Here is a 26,104-nt window from a genome sequence, read left to right on the forward strand (position 1 = left end):
TAGATCAGAGGTCAGAATGGAAATGGCTTTTTACAGAGCGCAGATTGGAACTATAAATGCTTCTGTGGCAGGGTATTGTGTACCAAAGGAATATTTTCGTGCAGCCATAGATAATAGGACCTGATATGTTATTATACATATTATCTATATAGTGGGCTGGCTGATCCTGTAGGATCATTAAGTGATGATTAATAGTTCATCTGTTTTGAGAAGAAAATCCCAGTACTTGGCCAGCAGTGTAAGATTCAGTAGATTTGCAGGCAGACTCATGTTTCTCTCCTGGGCTCTTTTCTTAGTTGGACCGTGTGCACTGGAGTACACCAAGCTAAAAACAGCTGATCACTACTGGACAGACCCTTCAGCAGATGAGCTTGTTCAGCGACATCGGATTCATGGAGTCCATGGCCGCCAAGATTCGCCTTCAAAGCGCCCAGCACTAGGAGTAGGTATTTTCTGTGCAGCTGTGTCAGAGTTACAAGGCACAAATTGGCAATAAAAACATCCCGGAAGGAAGATTTGTGAATTTAAAACAATTTGTCTTTTTTTTTCTTCTGTAATGGAGCCTTTATCACAGATTAAAAGTCCATTTGGAACCCAAATACACTATTAAGAAAAGTTTGAGATCCAAGAGTAAATTACATGGCCTTTAATGTGTGTTATTTGACCAGATGGTTCACAAGCAGTGAGCTGTCTTAGCCAGGGATGAGGAAGAGCCTGCATAATTTCTGCAAGGTTTCTTGGCTCCAGAAATTCCAGTACAGAAACTGCTCTGAATGGAGCTGTCAGTAGAGCTGTTCCCATTCTGCCTGATCTGCCCTGACTGTGTGTGTGTGTGTGTGTGTGTGCTAGATCCGGAAACGACATTCAAGTGGGAGCACATCAGAAGATCGCTTTGCTGCTTCAGCAAGAGAGTATGTGGAGTCTTTGCACCAGAATTCCAGAACACATCTCCTATATGGAAAAAACAATGTCTTAGTCCAACCTGTAAGTACGCTGAGTTTTGGGCCAATACACACAGCTGCTGTGTATCTCTGACTTCGCAAGTTGGGAGCTGTGACTTTCCATGTGTGGTCACAGAAATTGTAAGGGACCAGTTCTGTAAGATCAGGGGACCTGATGGGATTCTCTTCGAGCTACAGAGGGAATTAGCAGATGTTATATGTGGACTCCTCAACTGTTTACCAAAAGTCGTGGGAGTCAGGGAAAGTTCCTGCTGACTGGAAACTACAGTCAGTGTTATACCCATCTACAAGGAGGGCACAAGAGGAGGACCTGGAAAACTACAGACCTCTTGGTTTAACCTCAGTCCCTGGAGAAGTTATGGAGATTTTCCTGGGGGACACTGAAGGCAATTGAAGAACAAAACAATTTTCATAGTTGACTTGGAAGATTAATTTGCATTAAATAAGCAGCTTGAAAGGATTTGGTGAATGGGGTTTTCATCTTTATATAAGTGAATTCAGACTTGAAACTTAGTAAGCTTTAAAGATACTTTGGAGGATTGACTGTCACAATAACCTGTCAAGTGCAGCAAGCCCAGATGTGAAGTCTAGATATCTGTGATCCTCATTTCATAATGGAAGGAGAAACAGAATGAGCTGTGCATTTATGAGAGCCTAAAGTTGTGTCTTGTCTGCAAGGAAAGCATTTTGCAAAACTGAAGGGAGCTGAACTGATAGGGAAACTTCTGTCATCTGGCAACTCGAGAAACAAAGGATATTTATGCAGTGATGCCAAATTTTCCATCTTTCTGTACTGTTTTTATATGTGATTCGGTATGATCCTTGTTACTGAATTTGTGAAATTGGCTTCATTATCACTGACAAAAAGATACAAATATCATAATGTAATATCCATTGAGAACAAGGCTGATAGCTCTTACTTCAGTGTCTTCATGCCTCTAAGGGGGATACTTCAGTGCTCCATCACTGTGTCATGCTAAATCTTATTGCTTGTGTTCATTCAGAAAAATGTTTGTTGCACTCAAGATTTAAATGCATGGATGACAGAGTTGTGAAGGGTTTGGATGTTGAAGTGTAATTAGGCCAAATGAAAATAGTCTGGCATGTACAGAATGTGGCCAAACCAAGTGGGCTGAGGGTTGGAATTAAAATCTCAGAATTGTGAAGGGGTGAACAAACAAGAGGAGGAAAAGAAAAAACTCTGTCTAAACTTGAATCATCTTTTTCTGTTTATTTCTGCAAACAGAAGGATGATTTGGAGGCGATTCCTGGGTATCTCTCACTTCACCAGTCAGCAGACAGTTTGACATTAAAATGGACTCCAAATCAGCTAATGAATGGAACCCTTGGAGATTCAGAGCTGGAGAAAAGGTAGTCACTGCATTCAGAAAAAGATTGGAAGCATTTGTGGTGTTTATTTCCTTGCATATTGGCAATAATGGCATAAGTATAACAAAATTGATGTAATTGAAGGGCTTCAAAACAGTGCACATGTTGAGGTAGCTTGGGTTCTGTTTTGCTACAGATAAGTGACTTTCTGGATGTTCTGTAGTGCAATTGGTCTTAAAATAACAAAACAGGAAAGAAACAGAGGTGCAGACAAGGCTCATATAAAAGCCCTCAATGGAGTCTAAATACATAACTGCTGGAATGAATTGGGACCCTGCAGGGGATCTCTTAATGTTTATATGTCACTTTGTATGTGATAAAACTCGAGATTAAGTGACTGATTGTCAAATGAGCTTCAAAAAAATCACTTAGGGTGGTTGTTAAACAATAGCAGCAATAATCATTAATTGATTCCAGAATATTTATTCGAGAGTTCCCCAGATTACCGAGTGATGCAGTAATAATACACATCACAAATGGGGTATACCACACAAAGTAAGTTGGATGTAAGGCCTTTTTAGGTGGAAAACAAAAGCCTGCTTCTCCAGGTATTTTGGAGAAGGGACTCACTGCTACCTTCCATCATTACAGTTCTTCCTTCAGAGAGTCATAAATCACTTGACAAGCAAATGGCTACTGTCAGCCTCAAAAGAGAGATCTGTAATGCCATTTCATTAGTTATTATAATGCCTTTCATTAGTTATTCCTCTATTATGGCATTCTACTTCAGTTGAAGGACAGGTGAAGCCTTGAACCAGGTAGGTATGTCTCCTCAGGGAATTCCTTCAGCCTCAGAACAGTGCTCTCTTATGCCTGATCCACCCCATTCTTTTTTCTTTTTTTCTAAAACATAATGTATATTTTTAATAGAGCGTTACTGAAGCCCTCTGCTGTTGCTTTTGATGCTGAGTTGTAGAGGTTGTTCTCAGAAAGGTTCAGAGCTGTTTCTAGTGTTTAATCTGTAAGCTTGAGCCCCAGCAATGATGTGTGCAAGAATAAGTGAACTTGCTGCCCCGAAACCCAGCTACAAGCCTACCATAAAGTCTGCACCCTGTGCATTTTAATGTTCACCAGAACATGTTCTGACCTGGGAGGTGGGAGTGGGAAGGGGGCCAAAAAAAGGCCATTCTGAAAAGGCTGTGCCAGCTGTACCTACTATGGAGTGCTAGTTCTTTGGGTTTTTCTCTTGACTATTGATTTACCTCAACTGGTCGCATTTAGCAGCAGTTTTTAACTCAGCAAATTCTTTTTATTGCATGCTTGGAACCACAAGGACTCCTGAATGTAGAAAAAAAAATTGTCTTGCGCTTTTTCCTTTTCTATCAGCGTTTACTGGGACTACGCGTTAATAGTGCCGCTCAGCCAGATCGTCTGCATTCACTGCCATCAACAACGTAAGCATAAAACCTCTCGTGGGGGTACCCTCAAAGCCCCTGTCTGCCAGATTCATGTTAATGCTGCTACCATTTTATACGGTGCTTGTTAGGGAGTTAATGCAAAAGGAGGCAGACCGTTTTTCTTCTTCAGATGTCTTCAGTGAAAACCTGGTAAGATCTTCTCTGCCTAAGAGTGCTCCAGTTGTCACTTGCTTTCTTTGTTGTTTTTTCTATGCCCTTTGTTTTTTTCTGAGTCATCTGTGCAGAACAGTTACTTCTGGGAAACCGTCAGCTTCAGGTATTAAATGTGGATGTGTTGGTTCTGTAAGCATGAGCCTCAATCCATGGACTGTTACAAAATGATAGGGGGAAAAAAGCAACTTCTGTCAGTGGGATTGTCAGCCTCTGTAGAAATGGAGTGCTTGTAACACCAAGCCACCATCTGCCCATAGAATTCTGACTAGCCCATCCTCTTGTTTTAGAGAGAGCGTCTGAAGAAAACCTCTTTCCCATTGCTTTCCTTACCATGAGCTTTAAGTCAAAATCACAGAGCAAAGAATGAACATACAGAAATTTTATTTGGACTCAGATTTGAATTGTGTGTGAGCTAAAGGACCTTTAGAACTGCAAGCCTATTTTAAAAGACAGTTTGTATATGCTGCTTTACAATACGTGAATGGGAAAGCCACCTGAATGATCCCTTTCCCTCTGTGCCATTAACACAACCAGTTATGCCAGGCCAGGCATATGGGTGTTAAAACCTGGAGTCCTAGCTAGAGGACAGTTGCAACTCTTGCTCAGGTCTGTTTGCCTCACTTGAATGACCCTTTCCAGAACGCTTTGTGCCTGCCCAGGATCTCAGTGGCCGATCAGATGCCTCACTGCTTTGCAGCAGTTTCTTAGAGAAGAGGGAATCAGGTGGCAGACATGAAATACAACGTCCTTCGGTTTTGTTCATTGAGAAGGCTGTTTCAGTAACAGGTGCCAGGTGTATACACAACATGATTTTTGTTGTTTGCATAAGATGACAGACACTTGGTGGTCCTGCCACAGCACCTACCTTCCAGACTGGAACTTGCACAGCCATGCTATGGAACACCTCCTGCTCTTGAGACATCTCCCCTTTACCAGGTGCCTCTAGATGCCATAGAGGGAGAAATACCAGAGGTAAAAGTTTCAAAAGCACTCTGCTGAGTTATGTTCCTCATTCATTATATTTTGGAAAATGAAATTAAGAATCTAATTCACTTATGTGCTTTTGAAAATTGAACTCAAAATTCAGATGATTACACTTAAAAGAATACCCAGAGAATCATAGAATCGTAGAATGGCCCAGGGTAGGTTTCATTATTTGTGATAAGTTTATAGTGACAATGAAATGGACAGGAAGAATTTACAACAGCGAATATGACTTGCTAATTCTCACAAGAAAAAAGCTTCTTGTTATATACATTAGGCTAATTTTCATTCTAAATTGTGTGTATTTTGTCAGCTTATGCCAATGTCCGGATACTTACTTATTCCTTTATTATTTATTTTATTAATGTTCAGAATCACTTTAATGTTTCTGCATGAGGCCCATCACAGTTTGTTGTATCCTGAACTTCTTTAGGTCGAAGGGACTGAGGTCACCTATGTTATACTGTGACTTAGAAGTTTACTTATCTACTTAGAGGTGGTCAAAAATAAAACTAACTTAGAAGGTAAGAGCAACAAATAGAGATTTTGATGTAACAGTGTGGACTCCCCTTGTCCTCCTTTGCAGCAGAAAGCAGATGGACATTAGTCTTGGTGAGTCAGGATGGGACTCAGAAACCTCCACTGCACTTCCCTCAGGGAGGTCACCTCCTTGCATTTCTTTCCTGTCTGGAAAATGGTCTTCTGCCTCGTGGTCAGCTGGAACCACCACTTTGGTCCCAACAGGGCAAGGTACTGCCTTTTCTGATGAACTGCTTGTGGTAGGGCTGATCTTATGGTCTGTGTGCAACAGCACCCTGCCCTACAGAGGCCAGGCATTATTATAAAGCAGATGGAAATCAAAGTGGAAGGCAAAAAAACTCTATTTAGTCCAGTTCATTCGCATGAAGATTGTCCTTAAAGTTTGTTTATACCTTCATTGCCACATTGAGCACTGAACTGGAATCTGCTGTCTTATTAAAATATGAAAGGTCAGCATTGCAGGCCATAGGGACTGAGTCTCTGATGGTCTGGGGTATACCTGCTGTCAGGGACTGAAAAAGCTGGTGCTCACCTTCTATGGGTTGCAAGAAAAGTTGTGTTGTAAGCACAGAGGAAAGCTGCATTTAGTACTCATAAAGCCACCTTCTGTCTATGACTCTAGTGTTGTTTTCTCCCAACATAGAAAGCTTAGTTTTAGGACTTCAGATGCCAAAGATCCAAAGCAGTTAGTTTGTTGTGCTCTGTTCGTATTTGGTAGCTGAATTAATAGATGAGATCATTATTTTCTCCAGGGTAAGGTATTTCCAAAGCTTCGAAAACGGAACAGCAACAAATCAGTGGACTTGGAGGAAATGCCAGCTGAAGACACTTCCACAGACTATGTGTTCAGAATTATCTACCCAGGACACAAGCATGATAACAGTAAGTGCCTTTGTTCTGCTTTGTTTAAAAAACAAACAAACAAACAACAAAAAAAAACACAGCTAAGAAAACCTTTTTAGGGGACAGGGAGTGGTAATGGGAAAATCTGCCACAAAGTTATACTGACTGATAACCAAAATCTTACAGGTACAGCTGACTGTAGGTCTCCTTAACAAAGTTAAACTTGTTTTCTTCAAGGAAATGGAGTGGAGGTGGGAAATGTAACATTTACTCTGTGTTTTGCAGAGGAAGTTTTCAAAATACTCCCCTGGGCTTGCAAACTGAGACCGAAATGCTGTTTTACTATCTAGGAGAATTTTTGGTTTTGAAGTGAGGATATTTTAATTGGCCATGCTGCTTGCTCATAATGTTTCTGTTAGGAAAAAAATAAACCGAAACAAAGCAAAAACACCATAAATTCATCTTAAAATACCCCAAACAATTCCCTGGGCTGAGTTTACCTGGCTTGGAAGCAAGAACTTAACAGTGGATAAATAAATGCCCTTCTGAGGAAACAATGAATTCCCAAGCACCAAACCACCTCATGTCATCAGAGAATACAAATTCCTTACATGCAAGAAGGCATTGGAGCTAGTTCTCTAACAGCTCTCACTCCTCTTAGCAAAAAACAAACAAACAAAAACCCAAACCAAAACAAAACAAAAAAACCAATTTCCCAGGAAGATAAAGCCCTAAAATTTTGCAAGGAATTTAGATTTACTGTTCATACTGAGACTTACTGCAGCTAAGAAAGCAGAAGTCTCAACTGTGAACCCTCCTCACCCCATAGGGCTGAACCACAATGGTAACTATGCTTTATTAGGGTTTCTGACTTGACACAGGTAAGTTCATGTGCTCACACACTAGCAAAAGCATCTTCTTCCTTTGCCTGAATCGAGGGGATTGCAGATTCTGTGGGCACGTTCAGCACAGACCTGCCTGCTGAGTGCAGGACAGAGCTAGCTCCTGCCACAGGCTTCTGTGGAGGTAGGCCTGTACCCTGCATGTCTGCAGTGCTGGATGGAGCTGGGAGCAGACCGTGTCCTGCCCAGATGCATCTGGCATGAGTATCAGAGTGGAAAAGAGGAGGCCATAGCATAGGTGTGGTGCGGTGGAGGGGAGCTAGCAGGAGCCTTGAATTCCCATGGCGTTCTGCTAAAGAGCATACTTGCCTACTGCAGGCTGGCACTGGGACCTTCCTCCACTGCCATGATCTGACGTATGTGCCCTGGGAACAGCCTGTGCACAATCAGAAGCTAGCCTGTGTTTGGTGGAGCATGCTGTTTTTCTGTAAGAACCTCATTTTTCAAACCCACCCACACAGGAGCTTGTGCCCTCAAGAGAGGGCAGGATTCAAACCCTTTGTCTTTGCTGAACATGTCCTTTTGAGCTTTCCCGCAGAATCAAGTTCTCTCTTCTTATGCTCCTCTTTCACTATTTTCTTTGAGCAGTAACTATTAACTACCACCACTTAGCTGCCAGCCGCTCTGCCTCTGTTGACGATGATGAGGAGGAGGAAGATAAGCTGCACGCAATGCTATCAATGATCTGCTCTCGGAACCTCACAGCTCCTAATAGGATGAAAGGTTTTTATCCTCCTCCCTCTGTGTCCCAGAGCTCTATTGCAGCTCGTTCCACTGATGCATACAACAGTGTTGGCATTATTACTGGGCAAAACGTTTCGCTCATGCCTTGAGATCTAGAGATTAAGTTGTGTCTGCAGAGAGGCTGCAAATGTGCTCAGAACCTCTGGGAAGTGGAAACTCAGCATCTTCCCTCTGGTATGAGCATTTGTGCTGCAGAACAAACTGATCTTTTTTTTTTCCAGAGGCTTCCTGCCCCACCTTCATAAAAGCTGGATGCTAGAGCATGTTCTCATGGGAGGAGGGATCATTACTCCTGTACAGTATAACAAACTGGGGAGGGCAGCCTCATACACAGGATCAGAGACACACCATTACAATAGTATGGCTGGGCTGAGTCAGAAATGGAGAGTGCCTCTGCAGACAGAATAAGGAGAGCAGAAGTGTAGGGAGTTACAGTGTGAGCCCCAGGATGGAACAAGCGTGGTTAATTCTGCAAGGTATAAGAGCATGCAGAGGAGATTGGAGATGGATGCTTGTTTGTGGTTGGGTGCTTTCATCCCATTTCTTCCATTTGTAGGCTAGGTGGTTTCAGGTGATCAGCTGCAAGACTCTGCCCTCCAAAACTTTGTCATCTCATTCTTTTCCTAAAGCTGTTTGTAAGACCTATTGAGTTGACATTCACAAGAAGTGTAGGCATTAACAAGCATCCACGATGTAGCAGTGTGGTTCTGGAGACTTAAAAAGCCTTGCTTCTTCAAAGGAGGGAGCTGAATAGTGTAATCTATTCCCAAGGCCAAAGGCCTCCCACATTGCTACAATTCTAAACCTTGTATTTGTTCAAAGAGCAATTGTTCAAATGTCATCCAGGCCAGTCCGCTAGTTCACGTGAAATCCTTTCCCTCCTCTAGGCTTACTAGTTACTGCACAGCTTCAGTGCCACCAGACTTCTGGCCTTGGTACCTCTTGAGTGTGCGTGCCAAATCTGGCATGCTCCTGTTATAATCAGAACAAAAGCTGCTACCTCTTGCTGTTTACTGGAATTTATCAGCAAGAACAGAAAGTTCTCTGATATCAGGCTGTAAAGTAGCTGTCAGAAGTTGGACAAATGCAGAAGTAGGAAGGAGAGCAACTGTTTGCAAATTTGATTCTTTTCTATATTTTTCATTCATTGTTAGCGTGTGTTTGTTTTTTTTTCTGGTGTTTGTTCCCTCACGAAACCACAGTATATCTGGAGTCAAGATAAGACACGCTGTTAAATAGCAGTGAGTTTAGTTCTAAATGGTTGCCCTGGTCTGGTGGAACCACTGTTAGGAGACTGTAACTGCTTGCATCTGTACAGCGTTCAAGTTTTAGCTGGGATGTGTGTATGCAGAGAGATTCTCTTGGTATGTCACCCCCGTGTGTATCCCAAGAGAGAAACGCTTGGCAGCCAATAAAGCCCAGCCCAAGTTAACAGAGATTTTCCAGGAGGTGTGGGTGGGAAGAAACTCCAAAATACGTTGTTCCCCTTGAAGAAAGGTGCTGTTTTGGAAAGTTCCTCTGTATCTTAACTGATCACTTCTGGATGTTGGTGATGACAGAAAGGAAGGAGGTCTAACGCTGCCACATACACCGACGAGAGGCTAATGCTGTGACCTAAGACATGAGGAGCACAATTTAGTCAGGCAATTTTAAGTCATCCAGCTTGAATGGCTGTCAGATAACTGTTTTTTTTTGTTTATAATCTTAAGAGTATAGCTAGGATTGTGTCTGCTATCTGAGTAGTGACTCTTGCTGAAATAGACTGGAATGACTGTTGTCTGCCCAGCAAGATCCTTTTAAATAATGACAACGCTGTTGTAGCAGGTTTGCTGGCCATTTGCTTTTACATTTTGCAACATGCTCAACTTTTGCATGTAGCTGAAGTTACAGATAACGCCACAACAGTTAAGTAAAAGATGCTGTTCACTGTAATTCTTCATTAATTCTGGTACCTTTCATCTGAATCTTTAGGTTCTGTGGGGTTCTTTTCTTTGTTCTCTAAAATATAGATATCTATAAATTAAAGCTGGAAAAATCCACTTTTTTTTGTCTGTAGAGGGGATGCAAAAAATAAGATCTAAAAATGTTTGCCCAATTGTTTTCATTTGAACCAAATGAGAAGCTGCAATAAATACTGGGTCATTCAGCTCCTTCCTGAAGAATTAAGGTGAAGAGCATTTTTTCATCACACTTTGTTTTGTGAAGTGAAATTACACGTGACTGCTTCCGCATGAGCCTGTGCTTTTTCTGTTAACAAATGGTTTTACTCCCACTTCTTCCTCACCTATGCCCATTTTTTAATAGGCACCACTAAAATGCTTTCTGCTACCTTGATGTAAAATGCATGAGATGGTTTGGATTTGCCCCTACTACTTCCCAACAAATGTATGTCTTAAAAGCACGGCCCAGGGGACTGGAATTTGCTTACAAATGTTAATTCAGTGGCATACAGTACTATGGCATTTGCCTTAATTTTAATCACGGGTGAGCTGAAAGGCCAGTTATTTATTTATTTATCACAATACAAAAAGCCCACAAGTTCAAATGCCAGCTGGAAAAGGGAAAGAGCTGAAGCCAAGCTTTATGAAGGCAACTGGTGATTTTTTTAGTGTTGCCTTACTGAAGGTGGTTTAGAAAGCTAATAGATTTGGTGATGACTCGAGAAGCCGCACGGTACCGTTGTGTGTTTTCCTGCAGAATATCCTACTTTTAAACCATGTTGTTGATTCTGGTAGGGCTTGAACTATCCTGTGCTGGATATTATAGGATCTGGTTCTAAGTCAGGGGGAAGAAGCATCTTCTGAAAATAACCGAGTCAATCAATTTTTATTTCTTCTTATGCTCAAACTTCCACTCTAGCTGGACTAGCAGTTGCATGGCTGATTTGAGGAATTACAAAATGAAATTCTAAGGCCCGAGTTAAATAGGAGGTCAGGCTAGACCATCTCTTCTAGCTATAAGTAACAGCATTGCACAGGAACCAGTTTTAGTTGTTAATGCAGCACTTGCTTCTGCTCTCTTGAAATATGGACTGGGATGTGTGCATGGGCATCAAAAGGGCAGTGGTGAAGGGACTGGCCTCAAGTGAACATGCACAGCATGCTGCTGGTTTCAGGTTAAAGTGAGAGCAGCATTTCTGAGGTAACTAAGGTGGTGCTCTCCCCTTTTTGGAATCAAGGTTCAAAGCCTGCTGGGAAGTAAAGCATGAAGCCGTCAGGATGCACAGAAGGTGGAAAGACGAGTAAGAGTTGATGGCCTGCTCTTCTGTTTCTTTTTTTTTCCCTAGACACCAGCGATATGATAGAGATGCAAGGTTTTGGGGCAAACTTACTTTCGTGGCAGCTGGAGCACTGCAGCCAAGGCTCCTCATGCATCTCCTGTTCAACAGGCAGCTCTCCCTACGATATACCCAGCTGTTGCAATTGCATCCATGACAGGTAAGCAAGCTGTGCAGAGAGCTCAACTGGGAAAACTTGTGCCACAGTTACAAGCAGCAGTGTTTTATTGGTTTCTGCAACAGAGATGAAGGATAACAGTTTTCAAACAATTTCTGACCCAAAAAGATGAAGTTATATAGCAAGAAACTTAGTTTGTTGAAACTAACCTATTAAGTTAGGCTCGTATTTTGATAGAAAAATTGCAATTTAAAAATTTTTTTTTTAATCTTTTGTGTAGTTTTTATGTAATTCAACTCTAAAAGCATGATCTTTAACAAGTAATTAGCAACTGTAACAAAGGGCAGCAACTCATCTAGTTTGACAAAGACCTTTACAATGCTCTGAAGCAGTTGTAGCTAAAGGCACCAGATTAATCTGTTTGGAGCCAAAATTCTAGTGGGAATCTGCTTTTTAAAGTTTTATTTCTAGTTGTTGTTCCTTAGCTAAATAAATCTTAGCGCAGTGAGAGAATCCCTATGTGAAGATCATGGGGATCAGCATAAAGTTCACAGTGATTTGTGTCCCTGTGACCTAACATGTTCCCATAATTGTCTCCACAGGACTCCATTAAAGATGCTATGTGAAAGCATGAAGAGGCAAATCGTTTCCAGAGCCTTTTATGGATGTAAGCAAAGCTTCTCAGATCCAGTCCCTGTGAGACCCGTATGCTTACCTAGAAAACATAAAATACATGTTTTAAAAAGGAGTCCAAACTCAAATTTATTGTGAGTCAGATCAGCTCAGGACACTTCATTGGTTGTGACACAAGTATCATGGCTTGGTAACTCAGTTATTTGTAGGTTTTAATATAGCAATGGGAGGAGCCATGCTTAGTGAAGACAGAGTGTAACTTTATATTGCTGTATAATACTCTGCTTGGGTTTTACTTGTCTGTGTAACACTGATTTAATCTTTGGCTCCATTACAATTCTTCAGTTTTATACAGTACAAATGCAAGTTTATTTCAGGTAAGAGTATTAGTGGCAATTTTAAAATGTCACAGCTTGATCCTGAAGAGGCTGCTGATATTATACAGATCCATTTATAACAGTTCCCCTCCTCTCCAAACGCAGGGCTTGCCTACTGCCGTCACTTATCAACAGTGCGAACGCATCTGTCTGCCCTAGTGAACCACACAATTATCCCAGCTGACAAGCCATCCAGTGCTGCAGGAGGCCTGACCAAAGAGGTCTGGAGCAAGTACCAGAAGGACAGAAAAGTAAGTCACAGAATACCTTTATGATGACTAAACTGGCTCCAATGTGCTGGTGTGGTAGCATGGCATCCCTTGGAATTGTTTGCAGGAAATACTAAAGGTGCCTCCTGGTCTTCCCAGGATGACTTCTCATGGAAGGAAGTTGATTTTTACACTCTTTTATCTTTTGCTTCTCTGATGACAGCAAAGATATCAATGAAATCCAAAGCAACTGATCTCATGGTAACTCTAATCTATTAAAATTAGATTATTTTCATGAAAGACACAACTTTATTGGACTGGATTTATTAGTCTCTGTAGTTGGAATTGACTATATATGAGCACGCCTGAGGAAAATAAAGATGTATTCTTTTTCCCCTAACTGCTGCAGAATTACAAGGAGCTGGAACTGCTAAGAAAAGTTTATTATGGTGGAGTACAGCATGAGATTCGAAAGGAAGTATGGCCATTCTTGTTAGGTCATTACAAATTTGGCATGGCCAAAAAAGAAATGGACCAGGTAAGTACAAATTTCTGGGGATAAGAATTATATCTGCATAACAAGTTTTGTTTTCTTAATAGCTAAAGTGTTAGCTTTTGTTACGGTTTAATATTCCAAAGGCAAAACGCTACTGAGTGACAGGTTAATTTGAAATAACTGCTCTGTCTGCATGGTACTGTGTCTGTCTGTGTGAACCTCAGATGGAGCTGTCTGAATAGCTCAGATGGAAGTCAAGCCACAACTCATGGATTCCAGCCCCAGCTTCGTAGAGCACATGCATTTATACAGCTAGAACAGGAGAGATTTAACAGGAAGAGCTAAATACCCGAGTCAGTTTGTAAAAAAGGAATTACAGTAAATTTAGAAAGACGTGTTGCAAGGCGTAAATAATTGAACTGCAGAATATGGGCTCCTACAGGCAGTTATTTTCCCTGAATTTGTTCCATACTAGTACAGCAGTGGTTCAGACCTTATCTGGAGCTCTTCTGAGCTACTCAACACCAGTAATAAGTAATAGCAATGACTGACACCTCAGAGAAGTACTACTGGACGCTAAGTAAAGCATACAATTGAATCTGAGCGCCTATTAGATGAAAAAGAAGGGAACAGTCATAACATCAGCACATATGGGAATCTTTTCACGTCCTTAATTGAAGTCATGATGGGTGATTTATCACCTTTGCCTTCTGATGGTATTTTTGCAGTCCATCAGCATCTGAGGGACTCCAAAGCATGGCTGTCTTCCAGCCTTCCACTCACAGTTGTGTTTTGTTGATGTATGACTCTGCAGCTACCTGAGGTGACAGGAAGCCTGCAGCTCTTGGCACGAATGCTCTGGTGGCCACTCCAACCAGCAGAGCCCCGGAGCCAACTCACAGCAGTGTTTTCAGCTCTTGACAAGTGACAGAGTAGTGAAATTACTACGTGTCCTTTAACAGCTCAAGGGGGGTTTTGTCCTTGTTTTTCAACAGAAGCCAGCAGTGGCAAAATAACAGTTTTATTACTACAGTGGTTGGGTCTGACCACGTGCAGTGTACTATGCTATGTGAGCAGGGATCTCTGCTATTCAGGACTCTGTTCCAGCATGTAATTCTGTACAAGCAGATGTCAACAAACGTGTGACCTGGAATTCATTGCAAGAGCTGTGTTAGAGGTGGAATAGAGGAGAAAAAAAAGAAAGAAACAGAAATGTTAGGAATAATCCAACTAAAGCCAGATACTGCTCCATCAGATTGCATTTGACTTGTGTGTAAGGTTTCACAGTGACATCTTTAGCTCTTCCCTGAATACTGGAGTGCTGTTGATATCAGATACAGGTATTTATATTAATCTTTTCTGGCATTTTCAGTGGTAGTTTATTCCCTGCAGTAAATATCCAACTGTCTTTCCTTTGCAACAACTTACTGTTCCTGTCATTGTGTTTTCAAGTGATTTGTGCTCTAGCAAGAGGGCTTCAGGACCCTTCAGGCTGTTTGAGATATTACATTTGCTTTAGTTCTCCCCTTCTGGCTTCTGTTTGTTTTTAATGCTGTCTTTCCAGGAGGACCAGCATTTCAGTATCTGTCAGTCTGTCTGTCCACAGGTGGATGAAGAGATTGCTCTCCGATATCAGAAGGTTATGGCTGAGTGGAAGGCTTGTGAGGTCATCGTAAAGCAGCGAGAGAAGGAATCGCATTCTGCCACGTTGGCCAAGTTTTCTTCAGGCAGCAGCATTGACAGCCATGTCCAGCGGCTGATTCACAGGGACTCCACCATCAGCAATGATGTAAGTGTCCACTCGTATGATGCAGGTGTGTGTGTGTGTGTGTGTGGTGTGTGTGTGTGGTGGGAGCTAACATGCGCACAGGTTAACAGCACACAGGTTGTCAGTCTGGAGCTGCTTAAATCCTATATGGAACTTAAAGCAGTAGCCTCCCCATGATACAGCAAAGAGCAGGTTTGTATGTTGGGTAATCTACTGCTGTTCTTAAGCAGAGCCTCCCTGAGGGGCTTTAAGGTTCACCTGCTACAGGTCCTTCTCTCAGTAGTGGAACGGCCTTCTAGATCTCTTATCTGTGGGCCCTTTTTCAAATTCAGCATAGGAGCAGAAGACTGCTGCTATTAAAGCATATTTTCGATTCTGTCCTGTACCTGATTGAGAAGTTGAGTGTAATTTATTTTGGGAGAGGGGATCTTTGTCAATGTAGGCTAAGATGCTAAGCAGTGAAAAGGCAGACTTGAGTTTACACCTTGGTGAATAAGCAAGAAAGGGGTTTCTTGATTACAGGCACATTGCTGGAAAGGAGAGCTTTCCTGTGGTCCCTGTGCCAAAAGCATCTCTGGGCATTTGCTACTTAAACAGACTTGAAATAGTTAACTGCTACTTATATATTGAAATAGTAACCTGATAGTTAACTGATCTCACTAAGGCAAGAGGAAATAGGCTGTGAGGTCAAGTATTTGCATTGTTAAAGTAATCTGCAGGCCAATCTTGACTTCAACAGTACGTAAACTGAACTGAGGTCTGAGGTACGTTGGTCCCCCTCAAGGATAACTTAGAATGGCCACAAGCTTTTAGAGTTGGTGTTGCAAGTAGTGAAGCTTTACTGCTTTAAGAGGTTTTTCTAATTGAAGGCTGTGAAAGGGGAGACATCACTGTAGGAGACAGACACAAAATCATAAATCAGTATTATTTTTAGACGTACGGTTTCAGTATAAAGAATGAAGAGTTCTGAATTTTTGCATGCATGGAAGCTCTATTAATTTTTGATCTCGTTCACTAAAGTAATGGAGTTATTTCACCTTGTGGTTGGAGATTCATTTGCTACATTAATGTTTACTGCTTCTCTCTTCTCCTTTGCTTTACCTGATTATTTTTTTTTTCCTCTTTCCTCATCCACCTTAAGGTCTTTATATCTGTAGATGAAACAGATTCAGCAGAACGAGACTCAAAATGTCAGGATGACCCTACTTTCACTGTGGTATCTGCCGACACGCCAGCAGCAGTAGCTGCTGTAGAGCAGCAGTCTGTGGAGTTCGACTCCCCTGACTCTGGGTTGCCATCCTCACGGAATTACTCTGTGGCCTCAGGCATCCTGTCCAGTATTGATGATGGGCAGAGTGTCTCCTTTGAAGATGGGGCTGAAGAAGAAACCAGCACTGACATGGAAAGGACTGATCCAGACGTAGCACCTATGCAGAAAGCCAAGTCAGCTGTACAGCAGCCTCAGGACCCAGTAGCAGAAGAGCAGCTGTGTTCCCAGGTGGATTATTTAATGGATGTTGCTTCTGTCTGTGCTGCATCTTACACAGTAAGTCACAACTTATGTACCATCACCTCTCGTTTTATGGCAAGCACTTATATTAGATTTCAGATAGGATTTAATAGTAACAGTCTCAAACTAGAACTGCTTGTGGTGGGAGGGTAATGGAGGATCTTTGCATCCTGATATTTTTGTCTAGATTTTGAGGTGGACAGTTAAAAAACTTGTCTTTGAGTGGAATAGCAAGGAAGGAATGTGGTGCAGATCTAGTAGCTAAACATTTTGATGGAGGATAGGACACCAATTATAAGATTTCAGTGTCACCTGTCCTTGAACTCAAAGGAAAATCCCCATTTAATCAACTAAACAACCTACATCTGAAGACTCCAACATCTGTATTGGTATCACTGTTGACAGATGAGTAGTTGAGGTTCTGTTTCTGTTTTGTTCTTGCAGCTGTTGAACTAGACATTAACCTTCGTAAAGAGCACAGGCTTGGGCCACTTACCAGTGAACTTATGTGCACTGTATTTCAGATTTTTAGTTTTTGATGGTAATTGAGTAGTTCAGTGCTCTCCGAAATCCTAAGTATAATTTTACTTTTTCTGCTTTGTTGATTCCTAGAGTGAATCTGTGCCTAGAACTTCTAGGGTCTGTTATAGCCACTGCTGATGGATATTCTCCTCCTTAGTGCCACTAAGGCAGTGATCAGTTGGAGTCAACCCTGAGTTGTGGAGAGGAGAGGAAAGACATGGACTCTTCTACAGCTCCATGCTCCCTGCTTCTCATCACTATCTAAATGAAATCTGTCTAAAAGTGATACAACAGCCTGCATCTGACTGAACAGCAGATCTAACTTAGACTTTTCTCTTACAGATAGAATTACTGGACACTGTTGCCTTAAATTTGCACAGAATTGATAAAGATGTCCAGAGGTGTGACCGGAATTACTGGTATTTTACTGCTGATAATCTGGAAAAACTCCGCAATGTTATGTGCAGGTAGGACAGCTCGTAAAGTGAATGACTTTTCATGTCTCTCATAAACAATAAAATATAATAACGTGTAAAAAAAGTCTTATTTACTAATTTAAAAGAACACGAAAAAAGAAAGAATGGTAAGTTAGAAAGTATAAATACAACAGATGGCTCAGATTGGGAATGCAGACTTGAGAAATCTTGTTTCTATCTTATGAGACCACCCCAGAGCCCATCGGCCACTTTGGGCTGTTCCCTTCACGTACCACTAGCTTTGGTTTCCTACTCGTGCAGATGATGCATCTGTACTGTACTGGGGTCCTATGAAGATGAACAGATGCAGTGTTGAGGGATAGCTGCTGGAGTAGACAGACAGGGAGGAGATCTTCAGATCAAACTGTACCAATGTATTTGACCACTAAGGCCAGCAGGAATTAATAGAAAACTAGTTTCACTAATAGGAATGCAAATTACCATGAAGGCTGTTCAACTGAACAGCTTAAAGCAGAATGGGTCATAGACTTTAACTCCTGGAAAAGATAAAGATTCCACTTACCACAGAATCCACTTAGGATACAGAAAACCAACACAAAAATAGGTGTTGTGGTTTTATTATTTTTGGCTATCGGTATTCCACAGCATGCCATCATGTAGTGCACTGGGAGTTAAAGAGTTAATGCCCCAGAAATGGGTACCTGGTTCTCAGAAGACAAGAACAACTCCGTACTCCATACCCAGAGGAGTCTGCATTATTTGTCTCCGTTTTCCACTCAGGGAAACATAAATACTGTCCACAGAGCACTTTCCCTCCCCTTTTTGATTTCAGCACTGTGAGCTCCCCAGGTCATCATGCCCCAGCAGGGCAGTGAGGCCTTCAGCTTTTGGACACTCGTTACATTTGCATTATTAGCTTCAATTCCAATTCTATTGCATTATATTGTATTATAGTGTGTTATCTTGCATTCCAATATCTCATTTAGTAAGTCGGTTTGTTTATCCTCAGATTGTTGACACTGCTTTATTTTTAGTCCCATCTCTCCACCCTTTCTCCCCCTTTTTTTTTTCCCCCTTTCCTGGGCTGTGGGTCTTGGGTCCCCCTCCCCTGTCGTCACAGAACCAGGACAAACCAGCCCATAAACCACTGACAATAGGTAACTTTTAACGTTTTGGGACTTTTTTTCCATAGATAATGATTTTATGAGCTTTTCACTCAGGACTGTGAAGCAACAGAAAGTTCAGAGGCATTCAGTAGCTGCTTAAGGTTTGAACTTGCATAATCAAATTAGACTTCAATACTATATTTAGGTTTTGAGGAACGGGAAATAGAAGTTTGCTATTGGTTAATTCATCCCATATGTAGAAAACTGATAAGATCCTTCTAGTTTTCCATAGCAAACCAGGAGCCTACTGCAGGAGACAGAAGTACTGCCATTTTGTACTAATGAGTTGGAAAAACTGAATTGTCAGAAAATCTCTAAACCTTAACATGATTTTTATAGGACATCACACTTCCAAGAGGAGTTGGATCTTACATGCAAGACAAAGCCTTGAGCTGTAGGCACAACAAGAGGATTTTGTAATCCTACTATCTCTTGTGCTTTCTTCTTTCTACAGTTATGTTTGGGAGCACCTAGAAGTTGGTTATGTCCAAGGCATGTGTGACCTCCTGGCTCCTTTGATGGTTATACTTGACAATGGTAGGAAGGGTTTTCTTTTGGAACGTATCAGTATCTGTTGGGACACCTCTTTATAATTGCTGTTTTCAAGGTTGCATGTTTTAAGTAAGGCTAGCTCATTAGGAAGAACACACCCAAAGCTCTTACCTGCGTTTTCTCTAGGTGAGGTTGTTGCTGAAATGACAATCCTGAATATATCAGGGATTCCCTGCTTAATGACCAACTTCCAGATTAAATCTCACTAGATTTTCAAAGCAGCTGTGTTCCTGCAGCTGCTGAAGATGGAAACTTAACCCCAAGCTGCGTTGTTTTGAAGCATAACTAAGAAAAGTGGTCCAGATTCAGCTACTGTCTTCCATTTCATCTAAGTACTGATGATGGAGCTAGGGGACAGAAAAGTGGAAACCTTTTTTTTTTTTTTTTTTTTGCCCTGCTGTACATTAGTTTGGATCAAGGAAGTCAGAAGACTTGCAACAATTAAGTGTTCTGCATTATATGTACTGTATCTATCTGCAGATCAACTGGCTTACAGCTGCTTCAGCCACCTGATGAAGAGGATGAGCCAGAACTTCCCCAATGGAGGTGCTATGGACACACACTTCGCCAACATGCGGTCTCTAATCCAAGTGAGTCTTTCTGAATCCTATTTAAATGAAGTTGAGATTGTTTCAGAGGTTGAGAGCTGCCATGATGCCATAGTGAAAGGCAGGACCTCCACTGATGGGCTCCTAGGCATCTGGTACTTCGGAGGTGGGGAAAACTGATGCACCCCTAAACTGATTTCCTGCTTTTCAGGGGGCAGCAGTTGCTGTCACAATAAAGAGGACGTATTACAGCAGGTCAGTTCAGGTTAGCTTGACAGAACCCCTCAGACTTCTACCTCCATTCCACCAGCAAGTTTGGGGCAGCTACACCACTGGCATTTTACAGATGCATAGTAAAGGCAGCTGCTCAGAATAACTATAGGATCAGCTGATAAAGAGCAGCACAAGACTTCACCAGCCCCTAACACCTCTGATCCTGGCTACTTTCAGACAAGATACCAACATCTGCTGTTTTACATTTTAGATTCTAGACTCAGAGCTTTTTGAACTGATGCATCAGAATGGAGATTACACTCACTTTTACTTCTGCTATCGCTGGTTCCTGCTTGACTTTAAAAGAGGTAATAATGTTTTATGCCTGTGGAGTTATGCAAAATTGAACATACCTATGTCTGGCTGTAGCAAAATGTTTTTATGAGGGACAGCTCAGTAGCTGTTGGATCTGCTGAGTGATGTACTTTCTATACAAGGAGGACCTCTGCTATGCATTCAGACTCGCAGCCTGTCCTGTAGCCCTAACTACAGCAAGTGGGCCCACCTGGGCATCTTTTGGGGGTTAAGTCACACCACTTACACCTATGCTCTTTCTTAATTCTCAGTTGCCATAGTTGCACTAATAAATGACAGGAGTTGGCTGGAGGAGAAAGGGAGAGGGAAAAGGAGGAGTCAATCACATACAATTATTTTCTGCATCAGGCCTGAAATACATCATAGTGAGGGGTGGGCTGAAATGGTCAATTTGAATAATCAGATGCTCTTGTAATGTTTATTCCCATTCAGAATTGTTGTACGAGGATGTATTTACAGTGTGGGAAGTAATTTGGGCTGCAAAGCACATCTCTTCAGAACATTTTGTCCTTTTCATTGCCTTAGCACTTGTGGAAGTTTACCGAGAGATTATCCGTGATAACAACATGGACTTCACTGATATCATCAAGTTTTTTAATGGTAAGAGACGTATTTTAAGAAAGACATTGTGATAAACAGCAAGTATCCACACTCTGCTGCTTCTCCCTTACTCTCACAAACCATCTGCAGTTGTTCAGTGTCCCTGCTGTTGTGAAAGCCCCTGTTCATTTTAAGTTGAGAATCCCTTACCGCTTCAGTCACGTTGCTTTCCATGTGCATGAAGAGCTCAGATTTTCACGTACTTGCTGAAGATCCAACCTGCCCCACAAACAGCAGTGCCTGTTTTCCTAAAAACAAATGAGGAAAAGGTTCTGCATCTTTGTTTTTAGAGTCCAAGAGGGCTCTAGTGCCCAAGTACTGACCTCCCATTCCTGTTTTGTGGTCGTAAGGGACTGTGACTTTTTGCAGCAAGAGAACTGACACCTGAAGGATTAGCTGTGGGTGCCAGGGCCTATGGCACTAAGGGATTAATTCACTTATTCATCTTTAATTCCAAAAACCTAAATCACTGCCAATACTTTTGTTCTGGTGCTCTTGTAACACTAATTGATCAATGCTAACATGACAGCAATATCAATACTAGAAGTGTTCCTGCCATGGACAGTTAAAAATGCTTGTCTGTGTCTTTTAGAAATGGCAGAACATCACAATGCCCAGGAAATACTGAGGATAGCAAGAGACCTTGTCTACAAAGTGCAGACATTGATTGAAAACAAGTGATCATTGTGGGCCTTGCTGTGAGCTACTGGATGGAGCATTTCTTGCACTGTAACTTCAAAATGGTGTTTTAATTGCATCTTCCATGTAATGTAATAAATAACCAGATTTGTAATACTTTTAAAAATGAACTTTTCCTTCACCAGAGAGGGTTTGTGTTTGATAGTCCTTGTTACACTCAACTTTGTATTTCAGAACAGAATCTTTTTGCATTCTCTTATTTCTCTCTCTAGAAGACTGTCTGCTTACATAACTGAGATACTAAAAAGGGGGTATTTGACATTACAACATTTATATTTTGACTTACTGCACCTTCAGTAGCACATTTTGTGCTCTGCCAGGATTTTTTGAAGAGGTGAGGCCTGATCTGATATTGAAGTGGGGCAAGCACTGGTCTGGGTCCATGGAAGAGCAATTTGTGGGCTCAGTTCACAGACTATACCTTGAACACAGAAGAGAAATGCATATGCAGATCCTGTTGCTAAAATATTCATACTTACATTCAGAATACTTAGCAAGTAAAATAAGATTAACAACTGGGAGAATAGCCTTACAGTAAGTAACAGGGTTAAGATGAGCAGTGAAGACCTGGCAATGCTGGCTAGAAACAATGGTTAGCCTTTGCTGCCTAGCTCATGCTGTTGAGTGTTCATGGCCTACATATGCCACAAACTTGCCCTTGTTTTACTTTGCAAGTATTCCCAGATGACAGATCTGCCTAATATAGTTCAGGTTAACACAGCTTAAGCACATAGAAACAGTTTCCTTGCTCATGTTAGCAAATCCCACACTCTTTGCATCTGTGCAGAATCTCATAAAGTTCAAATCCTACTTACAGAGCAGACACTGCACAGCCTCACCTCCTCCAGTTCATTTACTGCAGACTGCTAACCTCCTCCTCCTCCCCCCCTGCTCTGGGAGGACTTCCCTTGGGATCCTGCAACACAAACCAGGCATTTGTTAACTCAAGCAAGTCTTGGTACTTGCCAGATTAAGCAGTTTAAATTGTTGCACAGGATCCATTTTGCTGTCATGCTGTGCTGGTTTGTAGAGCCACCCTTGCACATGCCATGGCAGTTCTGTGCCTCCTCTTCCTGTGCTTGGCTGCATGCTTCCAGTAGCAGTGTGTATTTTAACCCATCTTCTATAGAGAGCAAAAGTGACTTCGCTGGGGCTCAGCCATGGAGCTGCCTGTTGCTATCCTAGCACTTCATCACTCTATATAAAATTTATCATCTGTACTCTTACTGCTTTCCCAGCATGTGTTGTATTTAAGTGTGTCTCTGTGTCAGCCAGAGAGAGGAAAGGAGCAGCTTTTTACTAATGGGATTAACTGTAGATTTCATGGGCTGATGTGACCTGTGCTCCCAGAAAACTCAGTGTCTCCATTTTAAGCATTCCTCCCTTTGCTACTGAAGCTCAGTGATAAAGTTTGAATTTTTTTCCTTTTTAAAACATTCAGAGCAGGCTGGGTTACACAGCTCTGTTTCCACTGAGCCTCCCAGGTTGTCAACAAAAGCAGCTGTCAACTCAGATGAGCTTCTAAAATCAGATTTTAGCAAAACAGGCATAGGGAATCAAATTACTCTGTCCAAAGACCTCAGCCCTGGCTGGTAACTCCCCTCCTATTACCACACAAGTAGCGAGCAGTTTCTCTTGCTTTTGCAATAGATGTGTAATGCCTTCAGGTCCTAATGAGCTGAACATTGCTTGCACAAGCAAGAGGAAGATTTGATTCTACAAGTGTCATCTGTGCTTAGTTCTCTTTTTATGACTGAAGTAAAATAAAAATAATAAATGATATTCCAAAAGGGGTATAAAAAAGCAGGCAGCATGCTTTTTAACTAATCATCAAGCGCTTACAGTGGTCCCTGCACATTTGATGGGAGGGTAAAGTAAAACAGCAGTTTGTCCCTGCCCTCATTTCCACACACAGCTGTCACTCAGGCGCTGTCCCAAGGCCAGACTGTGACACAGCAGCGCAGGCAGGGCCCCCCCTCACTGCAGCAGAGCCCACCTGCAGCACCGCACACTCGGTAGCAACACGGTCACAAAGCAGAAGCGAGAACAGACGAGCCTACAGAACTCTGAAAAAAGGTGCAGAGGAGGAAGGTTAGAAGGAAACCCCCTCTCTGTGCATAGCAGTGCTAAAATAACAACAGTGGGAATGACAGGAGGAGGAAGGCTGTGAGTGATGAGCTGTACTCCTCACCCCCCACACGGCCAACTGTTAGAGCGCGCTCAGGATGAGAAGCCAAGAAGTTGTACTGCAGGCACGCTCACAGCCTGACCTCACCATTACTTACAGCTGCATCACACTTCTCATAGGGCAGAGCATGGCTGCTGAAAGGTCTGAAAACGCTTGGGTTTGTGCCTGCCTGGTGTCTGAAGAGTGAAGTGTTAAAAAAAAAAAAAAGAGCAAAAAAGCCCTCCAATATACAGAGCCTGAGGAAATGATGTAAGAAATAAAACTGCACTATTTTTCTTTGTTGGGAATGTACTATACAAATCTATTTAAAAAAATATCTGCAGAATTTGTTGTATTTGTTATAATGTTCTGTCCAGTTGTATTTTATGAATATTGTGTATTAACTTATTTTTGTCAGGAGCAGACTATTCTCTTTATTGCTCAATTATATTTAAATGTAACATATAAATAAATACTTACTGTCAAGGCATTTTGTGGAGATCTTTGGAAACAATTTCTCAGCCCCGAAGGGACCTTCAGAGACAGAACAGGGAGCCCTGAGGAGCAGGCTGTCTGGAAGGAGAGCGGGATACGCAGCGACCATTTCTGTGATGAGCACACAGGCTTTGCACTAAGCAGTACTTCTGAAGGTCGCTGCCACCAGGCTGCTCACGGCCCTGACAGACCTCCAGCACAGACATGGGTTGCACGGAGCCCCGCAGCGCCCAGCAGCGCTGAGCCCGCAGCTGGCGCAGCCCTGGAGGAGTGCGAGCAGAAGTGGGCCTGTGACAAGTGCTAAAAAATAACAGTCTCAGGCCTGATCGTGCTGCAGCTAACGTTAAAAAAATCTAACAGCACTGCCGGGCCTCCAGGATAGATCCTCCTCCAACGCTCCGTTTGTCCTCCAGAGCCCCCAAAAGACTCCTGCAGTTCCCGTCCCTCTCCCCAAGCTTGCTGCCCTGCTGCTCGTCTGCTGCAGCCAGGTTTTGCAGAGATCGCTCCTCCACGTTTTCAGGCAACCCTCGTCTGTGTTTCTGCTGGGAGCTCTGCCCAGAGGTGGTTCCCACAGAGCAAAGGAGAGTTTCCCCAACCCACTGGCAGTCAGAAGCCAGAAGTCCCAGCGCCCCTCCGTGCTGCAGTGCACACAGCAGTGCCTCAGCCACCACTCGTGGCTGTTAGAGCTGCCAGTCGTTATTCATCCTCACACAAGGACGTAAGCCCTCCATGAAATGTATCTGGGGACATGTTGGCTTAAACGATCTTCCAATGCTTGTGTCCTTCACCTTCATCTTGTCACTTCACTTTCTTTTCTACAGGGCCTTCTTAGTACCAACGCCCCCCTCATGCACCCCAAGCACTCTTCTGCAAGCTCTCGGAAGCTTTTGAGCTAGATATTCCGACTTAGAAAGCTGTCCCCCAAAGCTGCAGAGTCCCTGCAGCAACAGGAATTCATTTCACAAAATGCAGCATCCCAGAGAAGTTTCATCACACTGAAATTCTCACTGCTACCCACTGCCAGCAGAAAAAAAAAAAAAAAAAAAGCCCACAAATCTCCCCTGCTTCCTGCTCTCTTTTCTGTAGCCCAGACTCAGCCCGAGCAGCCCGCTTGGTTGGGTTTCACACACTGCCTCCACCACTCATTTTGCCAAACACAGCAACTTGGGCCCTTACAGTTCACTGCCACGTCTCACAGCACCCCATTAAGTCAGCCCCAGCTCTGCCTTCCACCTTCAGAAGCTCTACCCCATCTAGAAGTGCAATGCAGTTTCACAAGCGAAATTAAAAAACAAGCAAAAAACCTAAAGCAATAAAACAGCAGAACTTCCTCCACTCCCAAGGCCTTCTGACACCGCTGCCTTCAGCAGGAGCAGCTCCCCAGCACCAGCCCTCAGCACCGCAGCCGCCTTCGGATGAGCAGCCCGGCACAGCTGGGCCCCCGCAGGTCCACTTCCTTCCTAAGGGCTCCGGGAAGATCTCCCTGCCCCCCCAAACAGCCCCAAAAGATGACTCTGAGGAGGCTGACACTGGGGGTGTTCAGAGGCTTTGTGACTATTCCTGCTCCACAAACCCCCCCAGCACCACCCAGTGCCCAGGCACCTCTGGACCTGACAGCACCCGGAGCAGCAGCCCAGCACGTACCCACGCAATTCAGAGGAAACAAGCAAGCAAGAGATAATGCTCTGAGCCTCAGGCCTCAGCCACGCACTGCTACCATTAACAGCTCCCCTCCACATCTTTTAAAAATTCCCAGGAGGGAGAAAACAAGCAATGAAATCAGCAATGGTGGAAGAGCTCTGCCTCACCTGGCATCACAGCAGTGCAGCCATGGCACTGCGACATGGAAGCAAGCAAGCCCAGGCAGTTCCCAGCACACCTTAGCAATACCACTTTTGATATAATGGAGTTTTGCATTATTTTTAAGCTTCAACTTTTTCATTTGCTTCCAATGTATGCTTGCACATAACAGTTGCTACCTCTCTGTGACTTATAACTTACAAGCCC

General features: G+C 42.7%; 1 protein-coding gene across 8 annotated transcripts in view; it reads left to right on the plus strand.

Moving 5' to 3' along the window:
- The window catches only part of SGSM2 (small G protein signaling modulator 2), a 41,610-nt gene extending 20,081 nt beyond the window's left edge, over positions 1 to 21,529 (plus strand). The window contains exons 6-24 of one of the 8 annotated variants that reach the window (XM_090122655.1): positions 297 to 442; positions 850 to 984; positions 2,209 to 2,333; positions 3,678 to 3,745; positions 5,493 to 5,656; positions 6,199 to 6,328; positions 7,780 to 7,914; positions 11,222 to 11,372; positions 11,933 to 11,997; positions 12,446 to 12,591; positions 12,959 to 13,087; positions 14,637 to 14,834; positions 15,955 to 16,359; positions 17,188 to 17,312; positions 18,903 to 18,985; positions 19,481 to 19,590; positions 20,033 to 20,129; positions 20,569 to 20,736; positions 21,329 to 21,529. In XM_090122655.1, the coding sequence (XP_089978781.1) occupies positions 297 to 442; positions 850 to 984; positions 2,209 to 2,333; positions 3,678 to 3,745; positions 5,493 to 5,656; positions 6,199 to 6,328; positions 7,780 to 7,914; positions 11,222 to 11,372; positions 11,933 to 11,997; positions 12,446 to 12,591; positions 12,959 to 13,087; positions 14,637 to 14,834; positions 15,955 to 16,359; positions 17,188 to 17,312; positions 18,903 to 18,985; positions 19,481 to 19,590; positions 20,033 to 20,129; positions 20,569 to 20,736; positions 21,329 to 21,417 (2,669 nt within the window). In that variant the 3' untranslated portion in view covers positions 21,418 to 21,529. Of the gene's footprint in view, positions 1 to 296; positions 443 to 849; positions 985 to 2,208; positions 2,334 to 3,677; positions 3,746 to 5,492; positions 5,657 to 6,198; positions 6,329 to 7,779; positions 7,915 to 11,221; positions 11,373 to 11,932; positions 11,998 to 12,445; positions 12,592 to 12,958; positions 13,088 to 14,636; positions 14,835 to 15,954; positions 16,360 to 17,187; positions 17,313 to 18,902; positions 18,986 to 19,480; positions 19,704 to 19,769; positions 19,953 to 20,032; positions 20,130 to 20,568; positions 20,737 to 21,328 lie in introns of those variants that run through there. The other 7 variants (XM_090122658.1, XM_090122656.1, XM_090122657.1 and 4 more) reach the window with 7 other exon arrangements.
- Positions 21,530 to 26,104: the final 4,575 nt, after the last annotated feature.

The sequence above is a fragment of the Phasianus colchicus genome, chromosome 21 (genome assembly GCF_987193195.1).
Source record: "Phasianus colchicus chromosome 21, bPhaCol1.hap1.1, whole genome shotgun sequence".
In the NCBI taxonomy this organism is placed as follows: Eukaryota; Metazoa; Chordata; class Aves; order Galliformes; family Phasianidae; genus Phasianus; species Phasianus colchicus.